At 39.4% G+C, this 26,118-nt stretch overlaps 13 protein-coding genes across 13 annotated transcripts; 7 read left to right on the forward strand and 6 right to left on the reverse strand.

Moving 5' to 3' along the window:
• Positions 1–572: 572 nt before the first annotated feature.
• On the forward strand, positions 573–5,141 carry C5L36_0E03240 (uncharacterized protein; the record flags this gene model as incomplete). Its single annotated transcript, XM_029467882.1, has 1 exon — positions 573–5,141. The coding sequence occupies one exon, from the start codon at positions 573–575 to the stop codon at positions 5,139–5,141; it is 4,569 nt and encodes a 1,522-aa protein (XP_029323742.1).
• Positions 5,142–5,761: 620 nt separating this feature from the next.
• On the reverse strand, positions 5,762–6,154 carry C5L36_0E03250 (uncharacterized protein; the record flags this gene model as incomplete). The annotated part of the gene is made up of 1 exon (XM_029467883.1): positions 5,762–6,154. One exon carries the CDS (start codon positions 6,152–6,154, stop codon positions 5,762–5,764), a length of 393 nt encoding a protein of 130 aa, XP_029323743.1.
• A 379-nt stretch (positions 6,155–6,533) lies between these two features.
• C5L36_0E03260 (uncharacterized protein) lies at positions 6,534–6,989 on the forward strand (the record flags this gene model as incomplete). The annotated part of the gene is made up of 1 exon (XM_029467884.1): positions 6,534–6,989. The coding sequence occupies one exon, from the start codon at positions 6,534–6,536 to the stop codon at positions 6,987–6,989; it is 456 nt and encodes a 151-aa protein (XP_029323744.1).
• A 249-nt stretch (positions 6,990–7,238) lies between these two features.
• On the forward strand, positions 7,239–7,850 carry C5L36_0E03270 (uncharacterized protein; the record flags this gene model as incomplete). The annotated part of the gene is made up of 2 exons (XM_029467885.1): positions 7,239–7,285; positions 7,427–7,850. 2 exons carry the CDS (start codon positions 7,239–7,241, stop codon positions 7,848–7,850), a joined length of 471 nt encoding a protein of 156 aa, XP_029323745.1.
• Positions 7,851–8,104: 254 nt separating this feature from the next.
• On the reverse strand, positions 8,105–10,285 carry C5L36_0E03280 (uncharacterized protein; the record flags this gene model as incomplete). Its single annotated transcript, XM_029467886.1, has 1 exon — positions 8,105–10,285. The coding sequence occupies one exon, from the start codon at positions 10,283–10,285 to the stop codon at positions 8,105–8,107; it is 2,181 nt and encodes a 726-aa protein (XP_029323746.1).
• Positions 10,286–11,561: 1,276 nt separating this feature from the next.
• C5L36_0E03290 (uncharacterized protein) lies at positions 11,562–14,336 on the forward strand (the record flags this gene model as incomplete). Its single annotated transcript, XM_029467887.1, has 1 exon — positions 11,562–14,336. The coding sequence occupies one exon, from the start codon at positions 11,562–11,564 to the stop codon at positions 14,334–14,336; it is 2,775 nt and encodes a 924-aa protein (XP_029323747.1).
• Positions 14,337–14,521: 185 nt separating this feature from the next.
• C5L36_0E03300 (uncharacterized protein) lies at positions 14,522–15,181 on the reverse strand (the record flags this gene model as incomplete). Its single annotated transcript, XM_029467888.1, has 1 exon — positions 14,522–15,181. One exon carries the CDS (start codon positions 15,179–15,181, stop codon positions 14,522–14,524), a length of 660 nt encoding a protein of 219 aa, XP_029323748.1.
• A 1,041-nt stretch (positions 15,182–16,222) lies between these two features.
• Positions 16,223–16,780, forward strand: C5L36_0E03310 (uncharacterized protein; the record flags this gene model as incomplete). Its single annotated transcript, XM_029467889.1, has 1 exon — positions 16,223–16,780. The coding sequence occupies one exon, from the start codon at positions 16,223–16,225 to the stop codon at positions 16,778–16,780; it is 558 nt and encodes a 185-aa protein (XP_029323749.1).
• Positions 16,781–16,904: 124 nt separating this feature from the next.
• Positions 16,905–18,347, reverse strand: C5L36_0E03320 (uncharacterized protein; the record flags this gene model as incomplete). The annotated part of the gene is made up of 1 exon (XM_029467890.1): positions 16,905–18,347. One exon carries the CDS (start codon positions 18,345–18,347, stop codon positions 16,905–16,907), a length of 1,443 nt encoding a protein of 480 aa, XP_029323750.1.
• Positions 18,348–18,618: 271 nt separating this feature from the next.
• Positions 18,619–20,724, reverse strand: C5L36_0E03330 (uncharacterized protein; the record flags this gene model as incomplete). The annotated part of the gene is made up of 1 exon (XM_029467891.1): positions 18,619–20,724. The coding sequence occupies one exon, from the start codon at positions 20,722–20,724 to the stop codon at positions 18,619–18,621; it is 2,106 nt and encodes a 701-aa protein (XP_029323751.1).
• A 660-nt stretch (positions 20,725–21,384) lies between these two features.
• C5L36_0E03340 (uncharacterized protein) lies at positions 21,385–22,512 on the forward strand (the record flags this gene model as incomplete). The annotated part of the gene is made up of 1 exon (XM_029467892.1): positions 21,385–22,512. One exon carries the CDS (start codon positions 21,385–21,387, stop codon positions 22,510–22,512), a length of 1,128 nt encoding a protein of 375 aa, XP_029323752.1.
• A 279-nt stretch (positions 22,513–22,791) lies between these two features.
• On the forward strand, positions 22,792–24,267 carry C5L36_0E03350 (uncharacterized protein; the record flags this gene model as incomplete). The annotated part of the gene is made up of 1 exon (XM_029467893.1): positions 22,792–24,267. One exon carries the CDS (start codon positions 22,792–22,794, stop codon positions 24,265–24,267), a length of 1,476 nt encoding a protein of 491 aa, XP_029323753.1.
• Positions 24,268–24,336: 69 nt separating this feature from the next.
• On the reverse strand, positions 24,337–26,115 carry C5L36_0E03360 (uncharacterized protein; the record flags this gene model as incomplete). Its single annotated transcript, XM_029467894.1, has 1 exon — positions 24,337–26,115. One exon carries the CDS (start codon positions 26,113–26,115, stop codon positions 24,337–24,339), a length of 1,779 nt encoding a protein of 592 aa, XP_029323754.1.
• Between the last annotated feature and the right edge of the window lie 3 nt (positions 26,116–26,118).

Raw genomic sequence — 26,118 nt, forward strand, 5'->3', positions numbered from 1 at the left:
CATGGTTTATCCTTTCTTGTTCGTTTCTACAACGCAAGTTTTACTCTTAACCTTACATATTTCCGATACTTACCTGAAAAGTCATGCGCCATAGTAAATAGTACAAGTGCATGCGCCACATCAATATAAAAATCAATGGTTATATTTATTATTTCTTATTCTTTTTTTTTTCATCTTTCATTATTGATTTTTTGTATTTTTTTTTTTTTTTTGAATTTTGCCCTATTTTCATTTTATTTTCGTGTTGATTCGCTCAACGTGAAATTTGTGCTGGATCAGATCTTCAAGAAACCCAAAAAGTCTCGTGGCAACTTAAGGTTGTTCCAGCTGAGCAGCACGCAGTGGGAATACTGAAACACACATCCTGCCACTTGCCCTATTCCCTTTTGGTGATCTGTACACGCTTCAACTTTGTAAAGGGGTAATTCCAGTCTCTATCATACTCCAGAAAGAAAAAGAAGGAAGATATAAAAGTAGACAAACAAAAGCAAAACAAACAAACAAATAAACGAAAGAACAAACAAGCGAGCAGAAGAAGAAACAAAGGAACGAGCAAACGAGTAGCCAAATAAATGTCGACCGTTCAACTAGACGTTGGGAGTCTGTGCTGGATTCCTGATGAGAAGCTAGGTTGGCTTCCTGTCAAGGTAAAGTCCCTTTCCAAAGAAGGTGAGAAGCACAAGATTGAGCTGGAATCCGAAGACGATCCCGAGAGAGTCATCACTATAACAACAGACGACCTGAGTGACTCCAATCCTCAGGTTCCATTAATGAGAAACCATGCTGAAAATGTTGAGGATCTAACGACCCTCTCTCATTTGAATGAACCTTCTGTTTTGAATGTGATCAAACTCAGATACTCTCAATTCAATATTTACACGTATTCTGGTATTGTGCTCATTGCAGTGAATCCTTTCCAGAGGAATGACGAGTTATATTCTTCTTACAGAATAAGAAGATATGCAAACACTAGAAGAGGTGACGAAGAACCTCACTTGTTTGCAATTGCAGAAGAGGCTTACAGATGTATGATAAACAGAAAAGAAAACCAGTCTATCGTTGTTTCTGGTGAGTCGGGTGCAGGTAAGACAGTTTCTGCTAAATATATCATGAGATACTTTGCAAGCGTCGATTCTGACGAAAATCAACATGATATGTCTGAAACGGAAAAGCAAATTCTTGCGACTAATCCTATTATGGAATCCTTTGGTAATGCTAAAACTACTAGGAACGACAATTCCTCTAGATTTGGTAAATATCTTGAAATCTTGTTTGATGATAATACTGTCATTCGTGGTGCTAAAATTAGAACCTATCTATTAGAGCGCTCTAGGTTAGTCTTCCAACCAAAAACAGAACGTAACTATCATATTTTCTATCAAATGATCCAAGGTTTGGATGAGGAGACCAAAAAGTCAATTCACTTAACCCATGTTGAAGACTATTATTATCTAAACCAAGGTGGTGTTCCAATTATTGAAGGTATTGATGACCGTAAAGAATTTGAAGATACCCGTAACGCATTGAGCTTGATTGGCATTGACTCTGAAAAGCAATTGCAAATATTCAAGATTTTATCTGGTCTATTGCATCTAGGTAATATTGAAATACCTAAAACTAGAAATAATGCATCACTTTCCTCTGATGAGCCAAATCTAGTTAAAGCATGTGAACTTCTAGGGTTGGATCCGGTGTTGTTTGCTAAATGGACAGTGAAAAAACAAATCAAAACAAGATTTGAAACCATCAATACTGACTTGAAGTATAACGAGGCAATCAATGCAAGAGATGCTATTGCTAAATACATCTATCATAATCTATTTGACTGGTTAGTCGAATATGTCAACTCTGATTTATGTCCTCCTGAAATTGAGGAAAGCATTAGCACTTTTATTGGCGTTTTGGATATTTATGGTTTTGAGCATTTTGAGAAAAATTCGTTTGAACAATTTTGTATCAACTATGCTAACGAAAAATTACAACAAGAATTCACACAACATGTTTTCAAATTAGAGCAACAGCTCTATGTTGACGAAGAAATCGAGTGGTCCTTCATTGAATTCTCAGATAATCAACCTTGTATTGATGTTATTGAGAAGAGATTGGGTGTCTTGGACTTATTGAACGAAGAATCCGGTTTACCATCTGGTTCTGATCAACAATGGGCGGACAAGTTGTACCAAAATTTGGCTAAACCTCCAACTGACAAAGTTTTCAAGAAACCAAGGTTTGGTAATAACAAGTTTATAATTTCCCATTACGCTCTTGATGTTCCTTACGACACTGAAGGTTTTGTGGAGAAGAATAGAGACACTGTTTCTGATGGCCAAAAGGACACACTAAAGGCAACCACAAATGAATTCCTCAATGAGGTTTTAACAAGATCTGAAAAAAGTGTTAACAATGAAGAAGGTAAAGTTGCTCCGCCAAAACCAGGTAGAAAAGCACCAGCAAAAGAGACTTTGGGTTCCAAATTCAAAGGGTCATTGATTGAATTGATGAAGACCATCAACTCATCCAATGTTCACTATATTAGATGTATAAAACCAAATGAGCAGAAATTAGCATGGGAATTTGATCCGAATATGGTTTTGTCTCAATTAAGAGCCTGTGGTGTTTTAGAGACAATCAAGATTTCATGTGCCGGTTTCCCATCTAAGATGACGTACCCTGAATTTGCTGACTCATTCAACGTCTTGTTTGATTCCAATGATCGTTCCAGAATTTTGAAAGGTGATGTCGATGAGGAATTTTTGAAATCACTGACTAGATCTTTTATGGAGGAGCATATCAAAGATGATCATAGCTTTCAAATTGGTAAAACTAAAGTGTTCTTCAAAGCTGGAATTTTAGGTAATATTGAGAAGATGAAGAGTGATAAAAATAAGAAATCAGCTATAATAATCCAGAAGTATTTGAGAGCCTATCCACCTAGAAAATTATTCAAGGAGACTAGAGAAGCTACTATCAACCTACAATCTGCTATTAGGGGATTCATTGTCAGAAAGAACATTCAAAGGGAAAAGGAAGAGGGTGCTTCTATCTTACTTCAATCTTTGACCAGAGGCTTCATTATGAGAAAAAGATTTGCTGAAGCAGTCAAATCATGTGTTAGATTGCAATCACAAATCCGTGGATTTACAATTAGAAAGAATGTTTTCAAGAATCACCAGAATAAGGCTGCTATTTTGATCCAATCCGTCGGCAGGGGTTCCATTGCTAGAAGGGAATTTAACAAGACTAGAAGGGCCGCAATCATTATTCAATCACATGGTCGTAGACAATTGGCCAAGAAAGAGTTCAGCCAGTTAAAGGAGGAGGCGAAATCATTGAATAAAATGCAACAAGTCCAGTATAGTTTAGAAAACAAGGTTATCGAACTAACCCAATCACTGAGTTCCAAAATTGAGGAAAATGTCAGACTAGTCAATGAAATTGAACAACTTCAAAGCTTAGTTTCAAAGACACAAGAAGAGCATTCTAATCTAAAGACCCGAATGTTAGAAACTGAGGGTGAGCATTCGAACAGGATAGTTGAATATGAGAACAATATTATTGAATTGAATAATGAGATTTCACAAGTTAAATTTGACTATGAAGCCGCAAGAAAGAAGGTTGAAGAGTTAACAGAATCACAAAATAAGTTAAAGGTCGAACTAACTGAGAATTTAGACGCATTGAAGAAGGCACAGCAAGAGCTGCTCGAAAGTAAGGATGAGAAGGACACATTGTACAACCAAGTTGAAACATTAAAGTCCGAATTGAATGAATTACAAGAACATATCTCATCTGGTAAGTTCAATAATACTATTCAAGGTACGATACCGAATGGAACACAGTCCTTGACCTTCAAGGAGAAGAATCCATCTAATGTTGAATACGGCGGAGATGAAAATGATGAGCTAGAGGAGATCAATCTAGAATTATTAAGGCTATTGAATGATTCGACAACCCTACATAAGGAAGTTGTTGAAAACCTATTTAAGGGACTGAAATTACCACCTGCAGTTGTTGCATCACAACCAAGTCAAAAGGAGGTGTTATTCCCAGCCAGAATAATTATTATCATTTTATCGGACATGTGGAGATTAGGGTTAACATCTAGAAGTGAAACTTTTTTTGGAGAAGTATTATCAGTTATCCAAACTATGGTTTCAGAGTTAAAGGATGAGGATATCATCACGTATGGAGCATACTGGTTGACCAATACACATGAGTTATATTCATTTGTATCGTATGCTCAATCTACTGTCACAGCAAATGTTGAGATTGCCAAGGCGATGGGAGAGGAAGATTACAATATATTTATGAAATTAATTGCAGATGCGAAGGAAGATTTCGAGTCTTTATCATACAATATATACAACATATGGATGAAGAAGATTATGAATATATTGGACAAGAAGATTATTTCTGCTATTGTTTTGGGCCAATCATTACCTGGTTTTATGTCAACCGACCAGTCACCATTATTGAGTAAGATGTTCCAAAAGGATCCTAAATATACAATGGACGATGTTTTGACTTTTTTCAACAATGTCTATTGGGCGATGAAATCCTACTATTTTGAGAACTATGTTATGGAGACGGTTATAATTGAGCTATTGAAGTTTGTCAATGCAAGCTGTTTCAATGATTTGATTATGCGTAGAAACTTTTTATCATGGAAGAGGGGCTTACAGTTGAACTACAATGTCATGCGACTTGACGAATGGTGTAAGGGACATGGAATTCCAGACACCAGCAACTATCTCTCACATTTGTTCCAAGTTTCCAAGCTATTACAATTGAGAAAGAACACACCGGAGGACATTGACATAATCTATGAGATCTGTTATAAGTTGAAGCCTGTTCAGATTCAAAAGCTATTTTCCATTTACCATATAGCCGATTACGAAGTTCCAATTTCTCCAAACATTACCCAAGGTTTAGCTGATAAGGTACGTGAGAGTGGGCAGACGGATTATTTGGAGCCTGTCAATAAGGACACACTCTTTGACGATCCATTCAGAGACATCAAATTGAGGCCATTCAACAAGATTGAGGCTTATGTTCCAGCGCGGTTGAATGTGCCAACCATCAGACGGATTGTTGAGTTATCCACCTTGAATGCCACATACCAAAGTCAAATAAGTGAATAGATGTAACTAAATAAATATATAACTAACTAACTAACTAACTAACTAACTAACTAACTAACTAACTAACTAACTAACTAACTAACTAACTAACTAACTAACTAACTAACCACCGACTAGTCAACACGCTAGGCGACTCGGTCAAGGAGAGAGGAAGGCCACAAGCAAAGACACGAAATTAAAATGTTTCCACTGCCAGAGACTGTATTGGGAATTTCTCATTTGACATATTTTTGCACCGGACTTTTTTATTTGCTTCTATCCTGTATCTACATGCTGTGGAGGAACTTGAATTCTGAATACACTTGTCCGGCTGCCACTATAATAGAGGAGATAAACTTTGCATCACTCCTCCTATATTTTTTTTTTCACTCTGCTGTCCTCCTCTTTCTAAAGGATTAGCAGAATATGAGGGGGGGGGGGAGCAAAAAAAAAAAAAAAACCAGGGCTAGTTATAGTCGGTTGAGGAGACGCCGATGAGTTTAAGCGTTGAATTTATAATTAGAAGTTAATAGTAGAAAGCGTGTGCACAAATGTAGACAAGATAAGGGAGAAGAGAGACTATCTTTTTTTTATTATTAGTAGTAGTATAATGGTTTCATGTCAATCGCCGTATTGGAAATTCAGTTGCTGAAATGGACAACCAAGGGGACAACTATAACAATGATGATAATGATGACGACAAGGGCGACGCAGAGCTTCAACTTGAGGTTCTTCTTCCACATGTCTTTACGGACCTGGTTGGCGGACTTGTTGAAGAGCGAGGCGTTATTCTGGAGCGTGTATGCCCTGTTGTCAATATCTTCCAACACTTCCCCCCGCTCATTGATGGCCTGGATGTTATCCCTCATCATGCCGGCGGTGTCGTCAAGCGTCGACTGAAGGTTCTGCAGCTTGGAGCGGCCTTCCTCCTGGTGTGGCTGCGCATTGAAGGGCGACGGATCTTGAGGGTGGAGTTCTCTTGCAGCGTCATCGCTGAAGGGGTTGTATGGGTCGTAGGCTTGTGCACTGGACATGGAGCTTATATGTCTATATCTATATCTATGTGGGTGCAATAGCAGTTATATGTGTCTCCAGCAGAACCCGTGCAGATCCAATGTGTCCTGGTCTAGTGGCCAATTGCGTGTCTTCTCTTGGACACCCTTGCAAAAGGTATCTGTTGCGCTGGACCTTCTCACATTCTCACATTCTCATATTCCCACATTCTCACATTCTCACATTCCCACATTCCCACATTCTCATATTCCCACATTCTCATATTCCCACATTCTCATATTCTCACCACGTAGTGCGCGTCTATATAAATACACACAGTCTCGCCCAGTAGACGGCGCATGCGCCACAGAGAGCAAATGAGCCTCTATTAGAAGAAACAGCCAAACCCCCCCGGCGAAAATGTCAATGCTCGTCAATTTACCCACTGGTTGGCACGTCGACGCGGCGATTCTTAGCGAAAATGATCGCGTTGTTATAATTCGATTTGCAAAGAATGGGCTGAGCCGTGAAACTCTTTCTATTGACAGAATCTTAGAAAAGGCGGCTCCCCTCGTTGCGGGGTTTGCCGCCATTTATTTGTGCGACACAAGCACAGTCCCGGACTTTGACGAGATGTATGCCCTTAACGAGGGGGGGGCGCCCTTCAACGTGATGTTCTTTTGGCGTAATAAACATGTGATGGTAGACTTTGGTACTGGGGAAAACAACAAGATGGATTTCTTAATAAACAATGTACAAGAATTAATTGATATAATAGAATGTGTCTATAGAGGGGCCATTCAGGGGAAAGGACTCGTTGTTGCACCAAGGGATTATTCGTATATGAACAAGGGAGGGCGGCGAGTAAGAGAGTGAGGACGATCCAATTGAGGATGCGCACATTATGGTACGTGCAGATGCCGATAGCGAGGATTTTCCATCTACGTATATAGTGATAAATATATAAAAATATATATATATATACATATACATATTCATCAACATGTATTTTGAATATATTTATACGTTTATATCCATCCTCTCTGTTGTGCATTAGGCCCGACACATACCGGTAACCAACTCCTGTTTCGACCACCAACACTGCATTCCACACAGCACCTTGCCATGGCCTCGCAAAACTACCCTTCGTCCTTCGACGACCCCCTCCAAGAGTATGTATACGTTTGCCTCTAGGGCATGCATAGAGTGTTCTCCCACGGAGAGCTCTTCACACACACACACACACACACACACACACACACACACACACACACACATGGTTCGCATTACTAACTACCTGCCTCGTTCTACAGTATGTCCGTCTTGGAAAAAATATGGTACCGTTCCAAACAGCAGCCTCTAGTCCCGCTAGGGTGTCTTGCCACCACGGCCGCAGTCATTATGGCCGCTAAGGGCGTCCGGACGGGGAACGCCCCTAAGGCCCAGTTCTGGTTTCGGTGGCGGGTGGGGCTCCAGGGCCTAACCTTGGTTGCCCTTGTCTTTGGGTCGCTCTATTACGACCAGCGCATTGCTGGGGCAAAGAAGACCGAGGAGGAGTTGGCCCTTGAGAAGGCCAGAATGAGAGAGAAGCTCTGGGTTGAAGAATTGGAGAGGAGAGATACCGAAATGAAGGAAAGACAAAAACGGGCCGAACTTGCCAGAAAGATGATGCAAGAAGGGGCAAATCCTGATTCGAGTTCAAATTCAAATTCAAATTCTACATCTAACAATGTCTGATTCTCCCACTATTCACATGGTGAACAATGCTTGATCTCCTCTTGTGTTTCTTACCTATACAATTCAACGTGTTTATTGTTTTTAGCTTATTTATTCATGTACGCAGACATGCCCATAGGGGAATCCTCTGACTACAACATATATGCAATTTGATATATATATATTCATAGTGATACATATAAAAACAAACGTATAATATATACAAACATACTATACCCAACGGGCAAAGCATTCTACTTGGCCAGTCTTGAGACTTAGTTAGGACCGTCAACAACGACATCAACGGCAGTTGTTGCTGTTGCTGTTGCTGTTGCTGCTACCCTTTCCCTCTCTGCCTTCTTCTTTAGCTTCTCCTCCTTACGGTTCCACCTCGTGTCATCCGGATTGAACCCACCTTGCTCACTGCCAAAGTACGCCCACTCGGGAGTCTCGCTGATGTAGTCCATCTTGTCGAAACTCTCCCCACTCTTGAGCAACTCGAAGAACCTCTCATAGTCAATATGTGTGTACCACTTGTCATCCACTAAGAACTTCTTACTGGCTATAAGGAAACAGCAAGAGTGTGCATGCTCACAAGCAAGCCCATACTCCAACCCCCGGTTGTTCAACTCCTCGTTGACTCTCTTGACGAACTTGACACACTCCTCATAGAAGGGGATGTTCTGCATCGTCAATGGATTACCGTTGCCCTCACTCGATCCACAAAAAGTGGCACCTTTGATCTCAATCAAAGCAGGCAACCCCCTCTCAACGAGATCCGCATACCCCCCAACACTCTCGTCACTCATGTTGAACCCCTTCACCAAAGTCAATCGGAAAACCGTACGTTGGTGACTCTGCACCGTACGCAAAATGTCCAAACACCTCTCCAGTCTGTCCCAATAATCCCTAAACAATGGCCTGTCAACAACTTTCAATTCCTCCTTGGTAGGTGCATCAATGGAGACGTACAACTGCGTCACCTTACCTAGCGTACTCAATTGGTCTGGATGCTGCGCATTACAAACCAAAAAGGAACTGATTTCCTTGTCATGTAACATCTCCAAGAACTGGTTGATATAAGGATAGAAAATCGGTTCTCCAACTAGAGACAATGCACAATGACGTACCTTAAACGCCTCATTGAATCGATCAATCAAAATCCCAGGCACCCCTCTCATCTGCTTGATCTTCTTATAATGACCTTCTAATGCACCATTGAGAATCATATCCGGCTTGTCAACTTCCCATCTCCAAGTGGTACCAACAGGATTGGTTCCATGTCTCCAGCAAAAGACACACTTGTTGGAACACGACAAAGATGGAGTCGTCTCCATACACCGATGTGAATTGATACCGTAGAATGCAAACTTATAACAGAACCCCCTCCCCCTCAATGCTGATTTGGTCCATCTACAAATCTTAACACCAGAATGTGAGCCAACAATAGTATAACCCTGCTTAGTCAATGACTTGTACGTTGGTGAATCCTTCGCCACCATTTTTTTCTTGTCGACTAAGTTGACCCGCTTCTCATTCCGTTGCAGATCTTCAACGTCCACTAGAGTACCATCATCCGAACTTCCACCTCCATTACCATCATCGTCTGAATTTGCAAGCTGCTCCTCATCCATACTTGCATCTTCATCTTCATCGTCATCGTCATCTTCTTCATAGAGAAATGGATCATCGTCTAATAGAAGATCAACCAATCTCTTAGTATACTCTTCACAAGATTTTTTAAAATTACTGCTCTTGACACACAATTCCCCAAAGGGGAAAACTCGGCGGCCTCCTAGCTTGGACAGCCATTTATCAGCTAACTTCCCCTGATAACAAAATAACTCGGGCCATGATTCGGAATCTCCTAATCCCAACACGGCGTATCCCGCCAGAGCACGTAATGGATACTTGTCGACACGAAAGTCCGTACTAGTCTCTCTCAACATCTCCAAGAAGTAGTCAATGGGGGAATCCGATTCATAAGATGGAAGCACCAACAAATAAATTGGCGGCTTGTCCAATTTCGGGACATTGAGAAAATAATCATCTAAATCTTCAACATCGTCATCTAATGATAGTAGTTTCACAACCAACGACAAAGGTGCACCCAAGCTCGCATTCAGTGTATCATAGAGCTGCAATGCAACACGCTTAGATGCCCCCGTTAAGGAGGAATAGAAAATGTAAATTGGCGACTCCCCAAGTGGATTCTGGCTCCCCGTGTACAACTCCTCCCCGTCTTTCGCTTTCCTCATCTTGGTAATAGATGGCGGAATCACCTTGGACTTGTTCCCCCTTCTAGAACGCCGCTTCACACTATCTCCTCCGTTAGCCACGTCTTTTGAACAATACATAAGTCCAACACACATCACAATCAGCAACAATAGCCCCAACTTACCGGCAAGGTAAAGAAACGCTGCAAATGCACCAAGGGCAACTATATGCTCGTTCATTCTCCGCTAAAGTGTATTTGCTCTATATGTAAAAGGAAACAGATTACTAACTGTATATGAGAAAATACTTGGATGTCCATAACTATCTCCTTCTCCAACACTTCGAAAAGTTGTCAGGCTCTCTCTTTCTCTACTTTTCTGATTTTTTTTCCCCTTTTTTCTAAACTCAACTGAAATTTTTAATGAGAAAAGTTTCTGAAAAGGGGAATATTCCCATTTCTCTTTTATGGAGATCCTTTTTTTTTTTCCCCTTAGTAATCGAAAAATTGAGTGAATAATAATATTATTATTATTATTATTTATTATTATTATTATTGTTATTATTATTCTTAATATTCTTAGTATTGAGCCACCAATCGACGCGTCGCCACACCCTGAAGTTTATTAAACTCTTCATTTCCCTCTCGTGTTTTCCTCCCTGGTAGATATGACATCATTTGGATCCTGTAATCCCCAAATTACATCATAAAAACGTCTTGTTTAGCTTTTGCCTTGTTGACGGCATTCCAGTTCTGGGTTGTTTCCATATTTCGAAATTGCCACACACCACTATGGACGTTCCATATGGTTCTCTGTCAATGCTGTGTTTATCTATGGGCGTTTTGGACATTCTCCATACGGTGAGAGGAACACACCAATCAACCAGTCCAGTGGGGGAGACAATCAACCACTAGATGGTGATGAGCAAATACTCAATGTAGTGTAACAAAGGGGGGAAGGGGGGGGAGGGGGCTCCATCTGTGGAACATGCGTACAAGAAGTAACACAAAGTCCTACAACTCAGCCACATCGTATGTAGAAGACTTCCATTGCTGTCCAATCCGAAACTTCTAGAGCCGCCTTTCGGCTCCCATTGCTAGTATTTCCAAGTTCTCCGTGTTTGGAGGCACATGGGCGGTCCGTCCACGTTGGTGTTGGTAAAACATGTCATATGCGGGTAAGGGAGACGAAAACGGGGGTGAAGGGCACGCTCAGGGTGGATGGATTGATGAAGTGATAGTTACTGGTTTAGTGGTGGATGAGCTCCCGATGTGTTCTGTAAAGAGGTAAATAAATATTTCCGATGAGATTATTCTATAGCAGTATTGCGATATTGTACATTTCCCTCATTTCTCTCCCTCTCTCTCTCTACTGGTGCAAATAGTGTCCTATTTCTTCCTCTTCTTCCTTCACCGTTCACCGCTTGAAGTGTAAGGACAGTATCAAGCACTTGATTGTCTTGTTGCTGTTGTTGCTGCAGCTCTTTTTTTTTATTGGTTGGTAAATAGAACCTACAATGCCGCTTTTCAAAAGAGAACCGAAAACAACCCCAAATTCAGCTACAAACTCTACTAGAACATCCCCTAATTCGTCGCCAATTACCAATCATGGGTTCGACGCCAACCAGCCTACTCCGTTGACTTTACCGAATACCAAGTCGACCACGTCCATGACGTCAATGAATGGAGATACTGAAGGCAGGGTGTCGAGAAGTAGCTCCATGTCTCGTAAGTTCAAGAGTCTGTTCACCGGTGGTGGTAACAATAGTAATGGCAATGCTGAAAACAAACCAAATAATGACGTGGACGTGCTCAAGAGCATCAAAAGCGGGACTTACCAACCTCCATTACCCATTCCCGACCGAAGTTTGGGCAGATCTACAAACAAACAAGTTGGTTCACGTTCAACAAATTTCAATGACAATGTCGATAACCTGCGGAAAATGACTATCAAGGAGCCAGAATTGAATGACATTGATTGTGAGTTGAATATCCCTGAAGACGAGGTGATTGAAACCCTCAAACAAGAACATGAGCAACAATTCCAAGATGATGGACATGGAGCTAGAGGGCAAGGACTAGGGAAAGAAGGAGAATATTCCCAGCACCCTAGGTTTAGATCATCGACTATTTCTACAATGTCCTTTAGGAATGCCAACGAATCGTCCAAGATTCCAGGTTCTCAACCAGCATCAAGTAGATCCAGGTCAAATTCAGCAAGTGATTCAAGAAGATTGAAGCATTCAGAAACTGTGAGTGTTGGTTCAACACATCTAAAGAATGAAAGAGATATACGAATAAAATTATGTGATAGAATCTGTATCTATGAATTTGGCAGATGCCATGAACATGATTATTCTAAGTTCAAGACCCATTTGAATAAATCAAGTACTGGATTATTCAGTTGGATGAAGAAGAAAGAGAATAAATCAGAAAATGATGAATCTTATGCAATGATTGAAAAGTCAATCAGTTTGTTACCTGATAAGTATTCGGGTAATTTGATGAAGGTGAAAAATAACCCTAAAAATTATATCTGGAACTATGATGACGATGAAGAAGAGGATGGTGATGATGATTACGATTATGATGATTATATCACTGATGATGATGAGGATGAGGATGAGGATGAGGATGGGTACACTGATAATCAGCATGTTAAACACAGAAAAAGTATTCATAGTATGCCTAGCTCTAGAAATTCTAATTTTGCAAAAAGTATTAAAAGTAATAGAAGTACACTTAGTAGGCAATCTAAACTGATAACAAGGCATTACAATAGTGATGATGAGTATGAAGATGAAAATGATTATGAGAAGCATCTAGCAGAAAACGATTCTTCTGATAATGATGATAATATGGGAACTAAGGTAAAGGACACATCCAACAAAGTTGATCACGTTGGTAATAAAAGTGACGACAATTCTGATGGCAGTTACGAAGATGACGACGGTGATGATGACGATGATGATGATGATGATGATGATTTTGACGATGAAATTGATAACATGATGATTGAACCTATTATTGGCAAAGAACAAGTTTTCCTCATCAACAGCATGTTAAGTAAAATTGAAAATCCTGATAAGTTCATGGAAAGAGTGAGGGAAAAAGAACGCCTGGGAAAAGTGAAATTAACAATGGCCCAAAAATATGGGCATATTGAAGGAGTCATTGGTAAAGGTTCGTATGGTACAGTTTGCATATCCTCCAAGACTGTGAATAATACCCAGGTATTCTATGCAATCAAGCAGATCAAAAGGAAACAAGGTGAATCTCTTCGTCATTTTGGAAATCGTGTCACTAGTGAGTTTATGATTTCATCTTCGTTGACCCATCAGGCAGTGATCAATGTTTATGACTTGATGGTTGATCCAATATCTCTGACATACTCTGAAATCATGGAGTTCATACCATGCGGTGATTTGTTTTCTTTAATTTCAAACACTAATGGTTTGAACATAGTTGAATGTGATTGTTTCTTCAAGCAAATCCTAAATGCGATAACCTACCTACATTCGGTTGGTGTTTCACATAATGATTTGAAGGTGGAAAATTTATTGTTGACACGTAAGGGTCAATTGAAAATAACAGATTTTGGTACTTCTGCTGTATTTAAGACAGCCTGGGAGAACGAAGTTCAGTTGTCTTTAGGCGCTTGTGGTTCTGAGAGATATGTTGCACCAGAACAATATATCAAAGACCTGGAATATGATCCACGATTGGGTGATGTTTGGTCTCTAGGTGTTATTTACTTAACCATGTATTATGGGAAATATTCTTGGGAAGCTTCCAAATTGGACGATGAAAGTTTTACGAGATATGTCGAAACTAGAGCAAAATATGATTATTCTAGGAAAAGCACAACTAGAGCCCACCAATTTTTATGTTTGAGGAGAGGTGCATATCCCCCAATTGAAAATATCAAAGGTGGTATTCAACATACTTGGGTATCTAAAGGTGGTGTCAGAGACGGAAATAGTAGGGAAAACGAGGAGGAACTAATCAACGACTCCAGAAGGTATGTGCTATACAATATATTGAATCCTGATCCAACATTTAGAATGAGAACTTACCAGATTTGGCAAAGTGAATGGATTAAGAACTTTAGAGTCTGTGATGCCGGAAGAGGGTATGTCAGTTATGATAATTATATCGAGATGGCAATGAAAAGTGTCCGCGATATCCAGGCAAAAGAAAGAGACAGAGAAATGGAAAGAGACAAGGACAAGGATAGGGAAAAAAGTAAGGAACAAAAGAAAAGCCATGGATTTTTAGGATTCAAAGTCTAATGTAAGGTATAAACTATAATAATGTATAATAACTAATCAAAATCTCATGACAATAAAATATCGAAAACTGATTAAAGAATGCGAATATTCCTTTAGATGTATGAACTTAAGAGATATTATTTTTTTATAGAATTTAAAAAAATCACATTACAAACCGATTAAAAGACCAAATTTATAAGATAAATTTAGTTAACGAAGTAGTGTGGGAATTCCTTGAAGTTTTCTTCTAAAGAACCCTTCTTGGACAAGAACTTGACGTAAGCACCATCTTCCTTAACCTCATTGTTTTGTCTCTTAGCAACGTATTCGTCTCTGTTTAAGTTGGTGAAACCCCACTTCTTAGAGATGATGATTCTTTGTTGACCTGGGAACTTGTATCTAGCTCTTCTTAAACCTTCAATGACAACATCCTTGTTGGAGTCCTTGGTTCTGATGGAGATCAAGACTTGACCAATGGTAACTCTAGCAGCAGTACCGTGTGGCTTACCCCAAGCACCTCTCATACCTTGTTGCAATCTATCCGCACCAGCACATGACAACATCTTGTTGATTCTTAAGACGTGGAATGGATGGACTCTGACTCTCATGTGGAAAGATTCTCTACCAGATTGAGTAGTGATGTACTTGTTTGCACAAATACGTGCAGCTTCTAAAGCTTCAGATGACAATTGTTCAATTTCGTTAGAAACTAAATGGACACATAATGGGAAGTCATCAACAGAAGCCTTCTTTCTACCTAAATCAAAAATTCTAATCTTTGGGTCTGGGACACCTCTGTTGTATCTAGACTTTGGGAAAGGCTTGTTCTTACAGTATCTGTAACATCTAGCTGGTCTTCTAGCCATCTTGTATTAATCTATAGAGATAAAAGAATAGTTGATGTTGTTAGTAACCAGTTAAATAATGGAAAGGCAAAATAGATTAATAATCAAAAACTATGGAGAAGACTTCCTTCTTATATCCTAATGGAGACAGGTTGGTAAAAAGTGGTTATTAAAAAAAAAACTCTTCAATTATTTTTTCTGCTGAATTGATTACTAATTGTCCCTTTTTTGCAAATAGCCACAATATTTACGGCAAGTAAAATAAAACTAAACACTTGATATGAAATCACCCTAGCACCATTATTCGTTTGAAACAATTATTTGGCTATTGTAACTTCTTAATAACAATTTAGTCAAGTTACTTATTACCTTGGGATTATTTCAAGAGTTAAACTTGAAATAATCGTCGTCTCCCTTAATCACCAGTTTCCTCCCCTAAGTAAATGAATACCATCTATTTTTGTTGTCTGTCTCATGTTGTACATACGTTCTTTGGTTAAGGGTTTCGGTAAATGGATTTCTAAACCAGTGTCGACCCAAATGAAAAATATGATTAATACTAGCATTTTGGGAACCATGGACTGTTCCCTTTCCAGAATTGCAACCTCACCTCCACTACAGAGGGGGAGATCGGGGGCTATCCGCGCTCCACAAAAAAAACGCAGTCACACGGGGGGGTTAATGTTCTGGGGTTTTTCATCTCTAGTGCGCTAAAAGTTAGAAACGAGGGGAGAATCAATGCTAAAAGCTATAAATATTTAGCGTCTCATTCTGTTCAATTGCCTGAAAAGGAAGGCCAGTATTTGCTTGCGGTGCGCGGTGTTAATCAGATCACGTGCACACCACGTGCTCATGCGCCCCAAAATAAAAAATGGTTGTGGCGCATGTTCCATTTTGTTCTTTTTTTTTTTTCTTAGGAACATGAAAATTTCACAATTTTTTCGTATCTGTAAAAAAAAGTAAAAAAAGCACAACCTGTTTTATAGTTATTCAAAGACACTAGCACGTTGTTCAAAGTTTTCCAAGCCTGGTGCAATTGACTATTAGAAGCAAAGATCGAGAATGGGTAGATATTCCGTTAAGAGGTACAAGACCAAGAGAATGACCAGACAGCTGGATCAAATTTTCGATGATTTATCAACCCCAGAATCCATTCAGAAATTGAAAAACCAAGAAGAAGATGAAACCCTACCTGGTATGGGACAGTACTACTGTGTTCAGTGCGCAAAGTATTTCTTTGATAACACCTCGTTGAAAGGCCACATCCGTGGGAAAGTCCACAAGCGTCGAGTTAAAGAACTAAAAGTAAAACCTTATACCCCGGAAGAAGCAGATTTTGCTGCTGGTGTTAATGTGGAGAAGTATTTGGACAGAGTCAATAAATATAAAAATGAGGAAGAACAGAGAAGATTAATGGAGGCAGAATTATTGAAGAATCAAACTGAAGAATATGAGCTACGTGACAGACAAAAATGGGAACAGATGTACCCAGAAAAGGCTGTTGAAGAAGCACAAAAAAAACTCGAGCAAGAGTCTCTAGAGAAAAAAAGGGCTCTTAAGAAAGCCCAGAAATACGAGTTAGAGCCCCTCACTGATGATGAAATTCAGATTGATCCATAATCTATAATTCAATCCTTAATTGGCTCTATATTGTAAAGTTTCATTTTTCTTTGGCAACAACATGTTGTATATATAGTATATATCCGAATCGCTTTATCAGAGATACACAAAATCATTACAGGCCTCAGCGCAAGTCCTTGACTTTGAATGTTAGACCAGTTTTGATAACAACATGGCCGGATGAAACTTGTTTGTTGCTTACTCTATTACAGTCAACGTATAAGTTTGGTTCCTCGTGCGGGTGAAAGCCTGACTGGCTACAGTTTGTTATAGTTGGCACCCCTGGTGGATCAGTTAACCTGAAAACCCCTAGTTTCTTAGAGTGATGATCAGTTGGCGCACACACAATTGCAATTGCTTCATTTAACATAATCTGGTAGGAATTTTGGGTATGTAAATCTATTGATGACAGAAAACAAGACTGCGTCGGATGGGTATGGATCCAGCCAAGAATGAACAGATCCGGATCTTCATTTTCAATATATTCGAACATTTTTTCCTCATTCAAGGTAGAACAGGTGTCTGATGTTGACTCTTGTTCCGGAATTAACAGGTGGGTAATAAAAAAGGCATTTCTATTCAGTTTACCTATTAGTATACCACAGGTCTCTAGTTTCTTTGATGTATTAGGTTCGGCTATCTCTAAAAATCGCTGGGGCAAATCTGCCGGAAGATATAGTGTTCTCAATGGAGCACCTCCTTCTGTGAAATTAACTGTTTTATGATTCGCTTCTGACTTCACTTTAGGTTTCTGCAAACTTACTTGGTTGGCGCCGCTTGGTGCAGAAACTAAATCATAGGATGGAGCATTATTTTTCGAGATTGCAGGGTAAGAGGGTAACTTTGGCGCCTTGCTCATCTGAGAATATGCATAGCTCTCGTCTTCTGCAATAGCAGTGTCGTTTATTGATGGATAAGAGGGCACCTGTAGGTTTGGACGGTTTTCAAACTCAGTAGATGAAGTAGTCGATAATGACCGAAGCTTGTTCAATAACTCACGATCGTCTGAATGCATTGAGGACTTACGCCTTTCAATACTCCTCCGCATTTCTTGTAATTGCTTTTCACCCCGTTCTTTCCTCTCTAAAAACTTCTTTCTTTGCAATTCCCTTGCTTCTTCAAGCGCCATTTCTACTTTTTTATAGTCTATATATTCTTTGCGAATTTCACTCATTAAATGCTCCGAACGATCCATTGCCATTGAAAGATTGGGTAGTAATTTCACATACTCAGCATATACCTCACTATCCTTGCTGGTCTTATTCTTTTTGAACGCCATTTTGCTCCTTTTTAGCTCGGATCTACTGGATACTTGATTGGCAATCAAGTCAACAAACCTTGAATATAGCACAAATGCATCCTCTCTTGCACCCTCCTTATCGTAGGATCGAGCATTCCTCAGAATACCATTTGCGGATTTCAGAAGTAAGTGCAACGGATACTTGCTCTCGTACATCTTCGACCTGGAAATTAGTATTTTCGGATCAATTGGCGGATTTAGTGGAGAACTAAATGACGAGCCGGATGTACTTGATGTAGACGAAAGTGATCTCCTCTCTCTGCCCATTTTGGTTCCAAAGTTATTAATTGATTGATTTATCGCCAAATGGTAAAGAGTGTACCATTTCTTTAATCACACAGTTGAGCTGCAAGAAAGGGTGTTTGCCTTTGTACATGAAAAGGCTTGATAAATTGTTTCGCAATCTATGAAAATTACAAGCGAAACATGCTCGTCACATCAAGAAGGGGCTCAGCGTATTATAAATAACCGTTACAGTATTTACCTGGTTTAATTTTATTATGAATGCCAACAAAACTACAAAAAAAAACTAGGTTTACTAGCTGCTGTATTTCTTGAACCTAATCAAGTCACCACCTGCAACAAACGCCCAAATGTAATGGTCTTCAATGTAAAGACCACTTAATCTCCCCAAGTTGACGTTCTTCTCCGAGACAGGAAGAGTTTTCGTTACTGATTCCATCCCTACAGTATTGTGAATGTATGTGTCCCTGACCTCTGAGAAAAGGATATTGTGGTTCAATTTCTTCTCTTTAAACATCACATGATGAGAAACTAGTGAATCATTGGCTTTGTCGTTGATCTGGACCGGACACATTAGGACACCATCTCCCAGCTTCATTTGTTTCGAAGAGTGGTTCTGGCTACGTACTAGTGATGTTGAAGAAGCACCGGAATTGATCAATTCTCTTAGCGAGAGACGATTGGGTGCCGGGCTCAGTGAATGGTTGGTACTTGCCCTTGGCGTTAACTTTCTATGTCTCGATTCAAGACTGCCAGACCGCTCAATCGAAAGAGCAGAAAGCGCTTTCTGTGCAGGAGATTTCGGGGTGCCCATGTGATTTGTCATTACTGTATGGTGTTTTTTGGCCTTCCTGGAACTTCTGGGTTGAAACTCGTAGAATCGAATATACCCATCATCACTCGCAGCTCCAACAGTGTAACTCAATGAGCTAGAAAATGCCTGTTGTCTGACAACAATTCCTCTCACCCACGATTTTGCGCCTTGTAACCTAGAGACGAGTCTTAATAATCCTCTTTCATTAGACATGCCAAATATATGCATGGATTGAAACGAATAGACAGAAACAATATCATCTTCACCTCCGAGAAATAAATACTTCCCGTCAGGGGAAAATTCGGAGGTTAAAACCCCACCATAGTAAGAGGGAACAATATCAGTTATTGACTCTGTCAATAAATCAAATACTCGTGTAAACCCATCATCAGAAGTAATCACAATGATATTGTTGTATGTGGGGTGTGATTTTATACTTGTAATTGGCTTTTTAGCTAATTTGTAGTGCCCCACAAGGTGGTTGCATGGACTTGTGTTCAATGAGTGGTATATCTTCAGGTTTTTTTTCCTAGAGTGAACTTTAGGTGCATAAACAAGGTCGTTATCTTCATAATCTCTGTTGAATATTAGCAGATCGCCATCAGCAAAACCAACATAACCATAGTTCCCACAGGTTGACCATTCAATAGACGTTATTATTTCCTTTTTAAATGATCCTTTTTTATTCCATCTAGAATACTTCATTTTCAGTGGATTCAGCCATAGAATATCACCTGATGCAAAGCCAAACAGCACATCTAAACTTTTGTCTGAGTTTAGTCTGTATTGCTTAAACGCACTCATACTAGTTATGACACTCGTACTGACTGTTACTCTCAGGCAAACAGGATCTATATCAATCTGCTTTGGGTCATCATCCAGCGCCAGCACACTAAACACTCTACCATGTGCCGAAATCAAGATTGAGCGTGCATTATTCAGCTTCTTGATATAATTATCACAAGTTGTAATCCTCTCCACAAATGTTGAGGTATTCCTATTCAGGTTAGATTTCGGTAACTTCAAGTCGGACTGATCAACGTGGTGGTATGAATGTTTTTCATGTTTACCTGTTTTCCCAAAAAGCTTATTGAGGGTATTAGTTTGGTTGTTATGTTGCTCTCGCTCATATGTTACAATCAGCGAGTGGCATCCTGGAGTTAAATGAACCGGCTTGAATTTATCCGAGGATAAAGGATTAATCATAGATCCAATCATCAGTAATTCTGTCTTACCATCTGAATGAGAAACAACCAGGTCTTTTGGTACTTTCAGAGGTGCCTTTTCTAACTGGTTAGCAGGCAATGCTCCTATACTGGAATGTAATCTTCTCAAGTAATATTCAGTATATTTTGATAATGCGGCATATGTCGAAGGATCTTGTGGAGATAGTGGGGTTCTTGAGATCCGTATTCCAATGTCTCCCCGGTATGTAGAATCAAGGTAATTAAATGAGTAGTCCTCTTCACTTAAGCGGAAAATTGCATTGTGATCCGTAGCATGAACGGGGTATATGTTGGTGGCAAGTATGTGGCCAAACGCAATAGGTTTGATATTTGGTCGTGTCAAATCCAGGGGAACATACATGTTTGAATAATTATTCTTCAATAAAGATTGGTTTCTACTGCAAATAGAACCAATGAGAACGGGTATATCAATGACAGTTTGTGCACACCATTAAACATAACATGATCCTCCCCCGCTCTTATCTAAAAATTTTATTTCAGGATTACGTAATATCAAATGAGTTCGTAACATTTCAATATTTTGATCTGTAGACAAACGACATAACAATACTGCTTCTTCTTATGTTTAATTGGTTTTGTTACTTGTCTTAATGGGCTTTCTATATGTATTTAAACTTTGTAAAAGCTTGGGCTGAAAAACAAATAATAAGTTTCCCAAAATCATTACCTAGGTAGCCATGGAATTTAAAAATTATGATTAAAATAAATAACAAAAATAATCAAAAAGAATGGTAAAAAAACGAGGTATTAGACCCACTTGTACACCAAGAAGATACACTATGTTTATTTTTGTTTGAATTTGGTATTAAAGTTTACTGGTATCCAGGATTCCAAATAAAGATAACCTAGTAAAAACACAACAAATTAAGAGTCATAGAGCAACAACATATATGAAACGCGTATAACTATTTTGGATTTGGAATGATTCCATCTTGGTAAAATTTTTAGTCACCTCCGTTCTTAACTCAAAACTCCGAATTAACGCCACCAACTACAAAGAATGGCTAATAAAGACTTACAATTATTTAAGAAAGATACAGAGAAAGGTAAGGATGTTCAACGACAGGAAACAATAAGGAAAACTAGGGAAGAGTTGAATAAAATCGTTGCTAAGAAACTTCATGGTGAGAAGGTTACCACATTATCCTCTTCTTCCACCAATAATGATACTACATATGTGAGATATACTTCTGCACAAGTGGCTAATATAAGTGCAATTGAAGGCAATGTTCCAAAACAAAGGATAATAAAAATCAAGGATGAAAAAGTAGATCCCATGTTAACACCTTCGTTTAAAATTCGGAAAGCCCCCAGCGGTCCGCCAACAGATAGTATTGTTCCAGTTTTACATGATGAGTTGAACACAGAAAAAATAACTAAAGCTGATCAAAAGAAATGGCAGATTGCTCCGGCAGTTTCTAATTGGAAAAATACGAAGGGATTTATTATAGGAATTGAAAACAGACTAAAAAATTCGGGCGATGTCAACGAATTGAGTGAAGAAGATAAAGAGAGAAGCATTGCAAAATTTAGTGCCCTGAGTAACGCCTTGAAGAGTGCCGAGCAAAAAGCCAAACAGGATATCAATGCAAGAGCAAGCTGGAGAAAACGTAAGGAGGCCGAAGAGGACCACGAGGCCCAGGAGAGATTAAACAGGCTAGCAGAAGAGGCTAGGAAAGCTAGGGCCAGCTCAGCAGACAGAGTAGAACCAACAAATGAGCGAGATAACATACATGTTTCCAAGCACGAAAGACGTATGGAGAGGAGAAGAAGAGCAGAAGAAGAACTCAAGAGAGATAGACTGAGTACAAAGCAAAAGGTTAGAAAGCTTGCGGAAGAACAAGGTAGAGATGTCAGCGAGCGTGTTGTACTAGGTGTTTCCGAGGCCATTAAAAAGAAGCAAAAAGAAAGTGTTTACGATGCAGATCTTTACCTAAAGTCGAACACAAGGTCTAACAATGGTGACGAGATTGCTTATGACTCACCCTTGTTTAACCAAGATGCGGTATTGAACGATATCTACAGATCCAGAAATTTATCAGGCTATAGAGGCCTAGGTAGTAAAGACCAGGAGGATTCTGGCTCAACTTCTGTTGCTTTTGTAAAAGATTCAGAGAAGCAAAAATAGACGATAGAGAGTTTTGTAACGTAACCTATCCTTGTATACTAGTAAGCTCTGAAGTCACTTTGTCATACCATGCTCAATATTTTGTGGTATGGGAAGAGAATCTGAATAGATTTCGGCTCAGGAGATAACAGTTGAAGCCAATTGATTGCACACAAAATCCTTGTTGTACGATGAGATAATCAGATTTTTCATTTGTAATTTCTATAGAGTTTTTTATCTGCTGCTTAGAACTCAAAAGATTCTTGGGGTCTTTTTCTAGCTGCACTAGTATCCCATATCATGGAGCATCATGAAGTGGTAATTATAGGGGCTGGCATTTCCGGGTTGGCTGCTGCAGAACTTTTGGATAAACATAAAGTCGAATACGTTATTATTGAGGCGAGAGATAGAATTGGAGGTCGTATAGAGACGAACAGGAAAGGACTGACAGAGTACGATCTAGGTGCTTCTTGGGCACATGATACTCTTACCAATCCACTATTTGATAAAATATTAGAAGATAATGAGATCCACAACTTATACAGTCTTTACTACGATGATCAATATCCCCTTTACTTTACCAAAGACAGAGGCCCGCAATACGTTAGCTCCAATAAAATTGAGCAAGTTGTGAAAGAGCTTGAAAAGTTCATTGAAATCAGATACTTTGAAGAAATTGGAAAGAGGGATGTTTCTTTGAAAGAAATTATTGCTGAGTATATCAGAAAACAATCTAGGGTCTTAACAAAGGAGCAGGTTTTACTTGCACCGCAGTTAGCCAGACATTTAGAACTATGGCATGGTATTGGCTGGGAACAAATGAGCTCGAAGTTTGGATTGGTTGATAATGTTGGAAGAAATTGTCTGTTCAGAAACGGGTACGATAAAGTAATTGAGCAAATACACTCAAAGTTGGATCAAAACAAAATATTGAAAAATTCTATAGTGAAGTTAATCGACAGATCCACAAGCACTGTCAAAATTGAGCTAACAGATGGCAGAGTCATAAACTCAAACTGGGTAATTTGTACAGTACCGCAGAGTATCCTACAATTACCGATAGGTGAAATAGGTGCAATAGAATGGAGACCATCGTTGCCTGCCAACATCAAAGAATCATTGGACAACATGAGTTGGGGAAAATTAGGGAAAGTGGTTTTTGAGTTTGATACAGCGTGGTGGGGTCATCATGATACTGATAGGTTTGTTGCGTTAGCTAATTCTGATAATCAGTTATTTGAAGTGTGGTGTCAATCTACCGGAGCCTCAGCTAAAGTAGGACACACCCAGCCTAGCCCTCCATCACCAGAATCTTGGGATTCACCTCTTCTAATTCTTAATTTTCATAAAATAAAAAACACCCCTGCACTTTTATGTTTCACACAGGGCACTTTGACTGAATATCTTGAAGAAAACCCAGATAGAGCATGGGGATACATGGAACCTATTCTCTCAAGACTTGCCAATGTTGATTTAGATAGCGACGAAACACAAGACAATAGGGTTCAAGTGACTCCACCAGTCAATACAATAGTATCTCAGTGGACTGTAGACCCATTTTCTAGAGGTTCTTATGCTGCTTGCAAACCTGGCGATGACCCTACAGATTTGGTGATTCATCTTGAAAGAGGATTAGACAAGGTTCGTTTTGCTGGTGAGCATACCATACTTGATGGTGCTGGTGCAGTACATGGTGCATGGATGAGTGGTAGGAGAGAAGCAGAGCATATTTTAATTAGAGAAGGTAAGTTGGAGGGAGAACTCAACGAATGGTGACAAAATCAGCGCTTTTTACATGTAATTATATATGCAGTCGTTCTAGAATTTTATAGAAATAACCCTTCATTATATAGCCCCAAAATTGATTTGGTTTATGGGAGTGAAGACCTGTTCATCTGGATATGGCAAATTTGAATTTTGTTGCCCGCTGATATTTTGATTTATAGGTTGTTGATTCAGTATTTCGATAGGTGAACTAATATGTTGATTACCCATTGCTACTGTGATGTTGTTATATTCTCTAGATGTATTATTTGGGATTTCGTGCGTGGACCCTAGACGTTCAACTGAGCTTTTCTGCACAGCTTCTTGAAACTGATTATTAATATACGATTGGTGCTGTTGAAACCAGCGGTCTCGATCCGTGAGAGCCTGATTAGAATTCTCACTTGAAGTAGAGAAGGAAGAAGGAGTAGATGGGCTTTGATGTCGCAGGAAATGAGTGTTTGGTTGGTTAACATCTGTAGTTTGTATTTCAATGATAGATTTTCCATCACGAAGTCTTATACCATTTAGGATCCCATGTTGGACACAATTAAAACAACAACACTTATCAGCTTCACAATAGCAATCATCTAGCTCAACCGAACTAGGGGTATCGCCATGTGATTTTGGGTCATCATACGAATTCAGCATGTCGATAAAAGATTGTTCAAACTGTGGAATAGTCGGTTTAAGTTCGACTTTCCCAAATGGCCGGATATGGTTGTTCTCCTTATTAGGAAATTGGAATTCCTCAAACTGTTGTCTAATAGTAAGCGTGGAGTCTCTAAATTGTTGATGCTCAGTACAATCTGGACAGTCACATTTATCTGGATCGCAAGCACAAGATCCAGGAACAGTGCAAGAATCTGCAACGTAGAGATTATACTGGAGTTGATCAACAGGCGCAGATAAAGGGTATATTGTGTTAGAGTTGGCCGTGTTATGATTGATAAGTTCACTTTGCTGGGTTGAACTTGAATAAATTGAAGGATCATATTCATTTATGTAAGAAGGCCTAACATATGGGCTATTTAAGGTTTGGTCATGTCTTTCAATGATTTTTCGCTGCATATTTTGAGAACAATTATTGGATGGTTCAACAGGCTTGCCTAAATTTACCTTGAATTGATAAACCTGAGATTCTATAGGGTTAGCATGAACATGATTGGCTTGTGCTTTTGAACCACAGCACGACGTTTTCCCCGTAGGTTTATTAATTGTTCGTAAAATATCATCTTTTATCCTTTTATTTTTGCATGATTGCATTTTCTTGCTTTTAGACACTTTGTAGATCACATCCAATCCTACTTTGCTGTTAGGTATATCCATTACGGGATCCAAAAGCCGCAGGGATTCTTTCTCCACATTGAAAACTTGACGTTTAGCAGCTTTCAACACAAACACAGTATCGTTTTGTTTCTTGGAACCTTCACCATTCACATCGCTGCAGCAGGAGCATTTTGATTCCCCTTGGTTTATACCAACAGAATCTGAACATGTTTGTTTTAACTCCTGTTTCGGCTTGATTTTAGAACAGCAATAGGACCTCTCGGATTTTACCGGAGGTTCCTGCTTTATTTCATTCTTTGAAGATGAATAAACAGTGGCATGCTCAGTGATGATCTTTTTGGCAGCAAGGAAGTTATTCTTAATGTTATTTTCATTCTTTAATGCTTCCTTTTTTTCATTTTCGTTTGTTATTTCTTCAGCAAAGATGGCGATTCTTTGAGAGGAATCAGTTAAAGGTCTCCCCCTTGACCGAACCAATACCAAAGGTCGCTGGATATGCTTGCATGTTGAAGAGCGATGCCCCCTGATACATTGCTGACACGCATACTTTTCCCCGTCCACTAAGATCATGCT

This window comes from Pichia kudriavzevii, chromosome 5 (genome assembly GCF_003054445.1).
Source record: "Pichia kudriavzevii chromosome 5, complete sequence".
NCBI classification, from domain to species: domain Eukaryota; kingdom Fungi; phylum Ascomycota; class Pichiomycetes; order Pichiales; family Pichiaceae; genus Pichia; species Pichia kudriavzevii.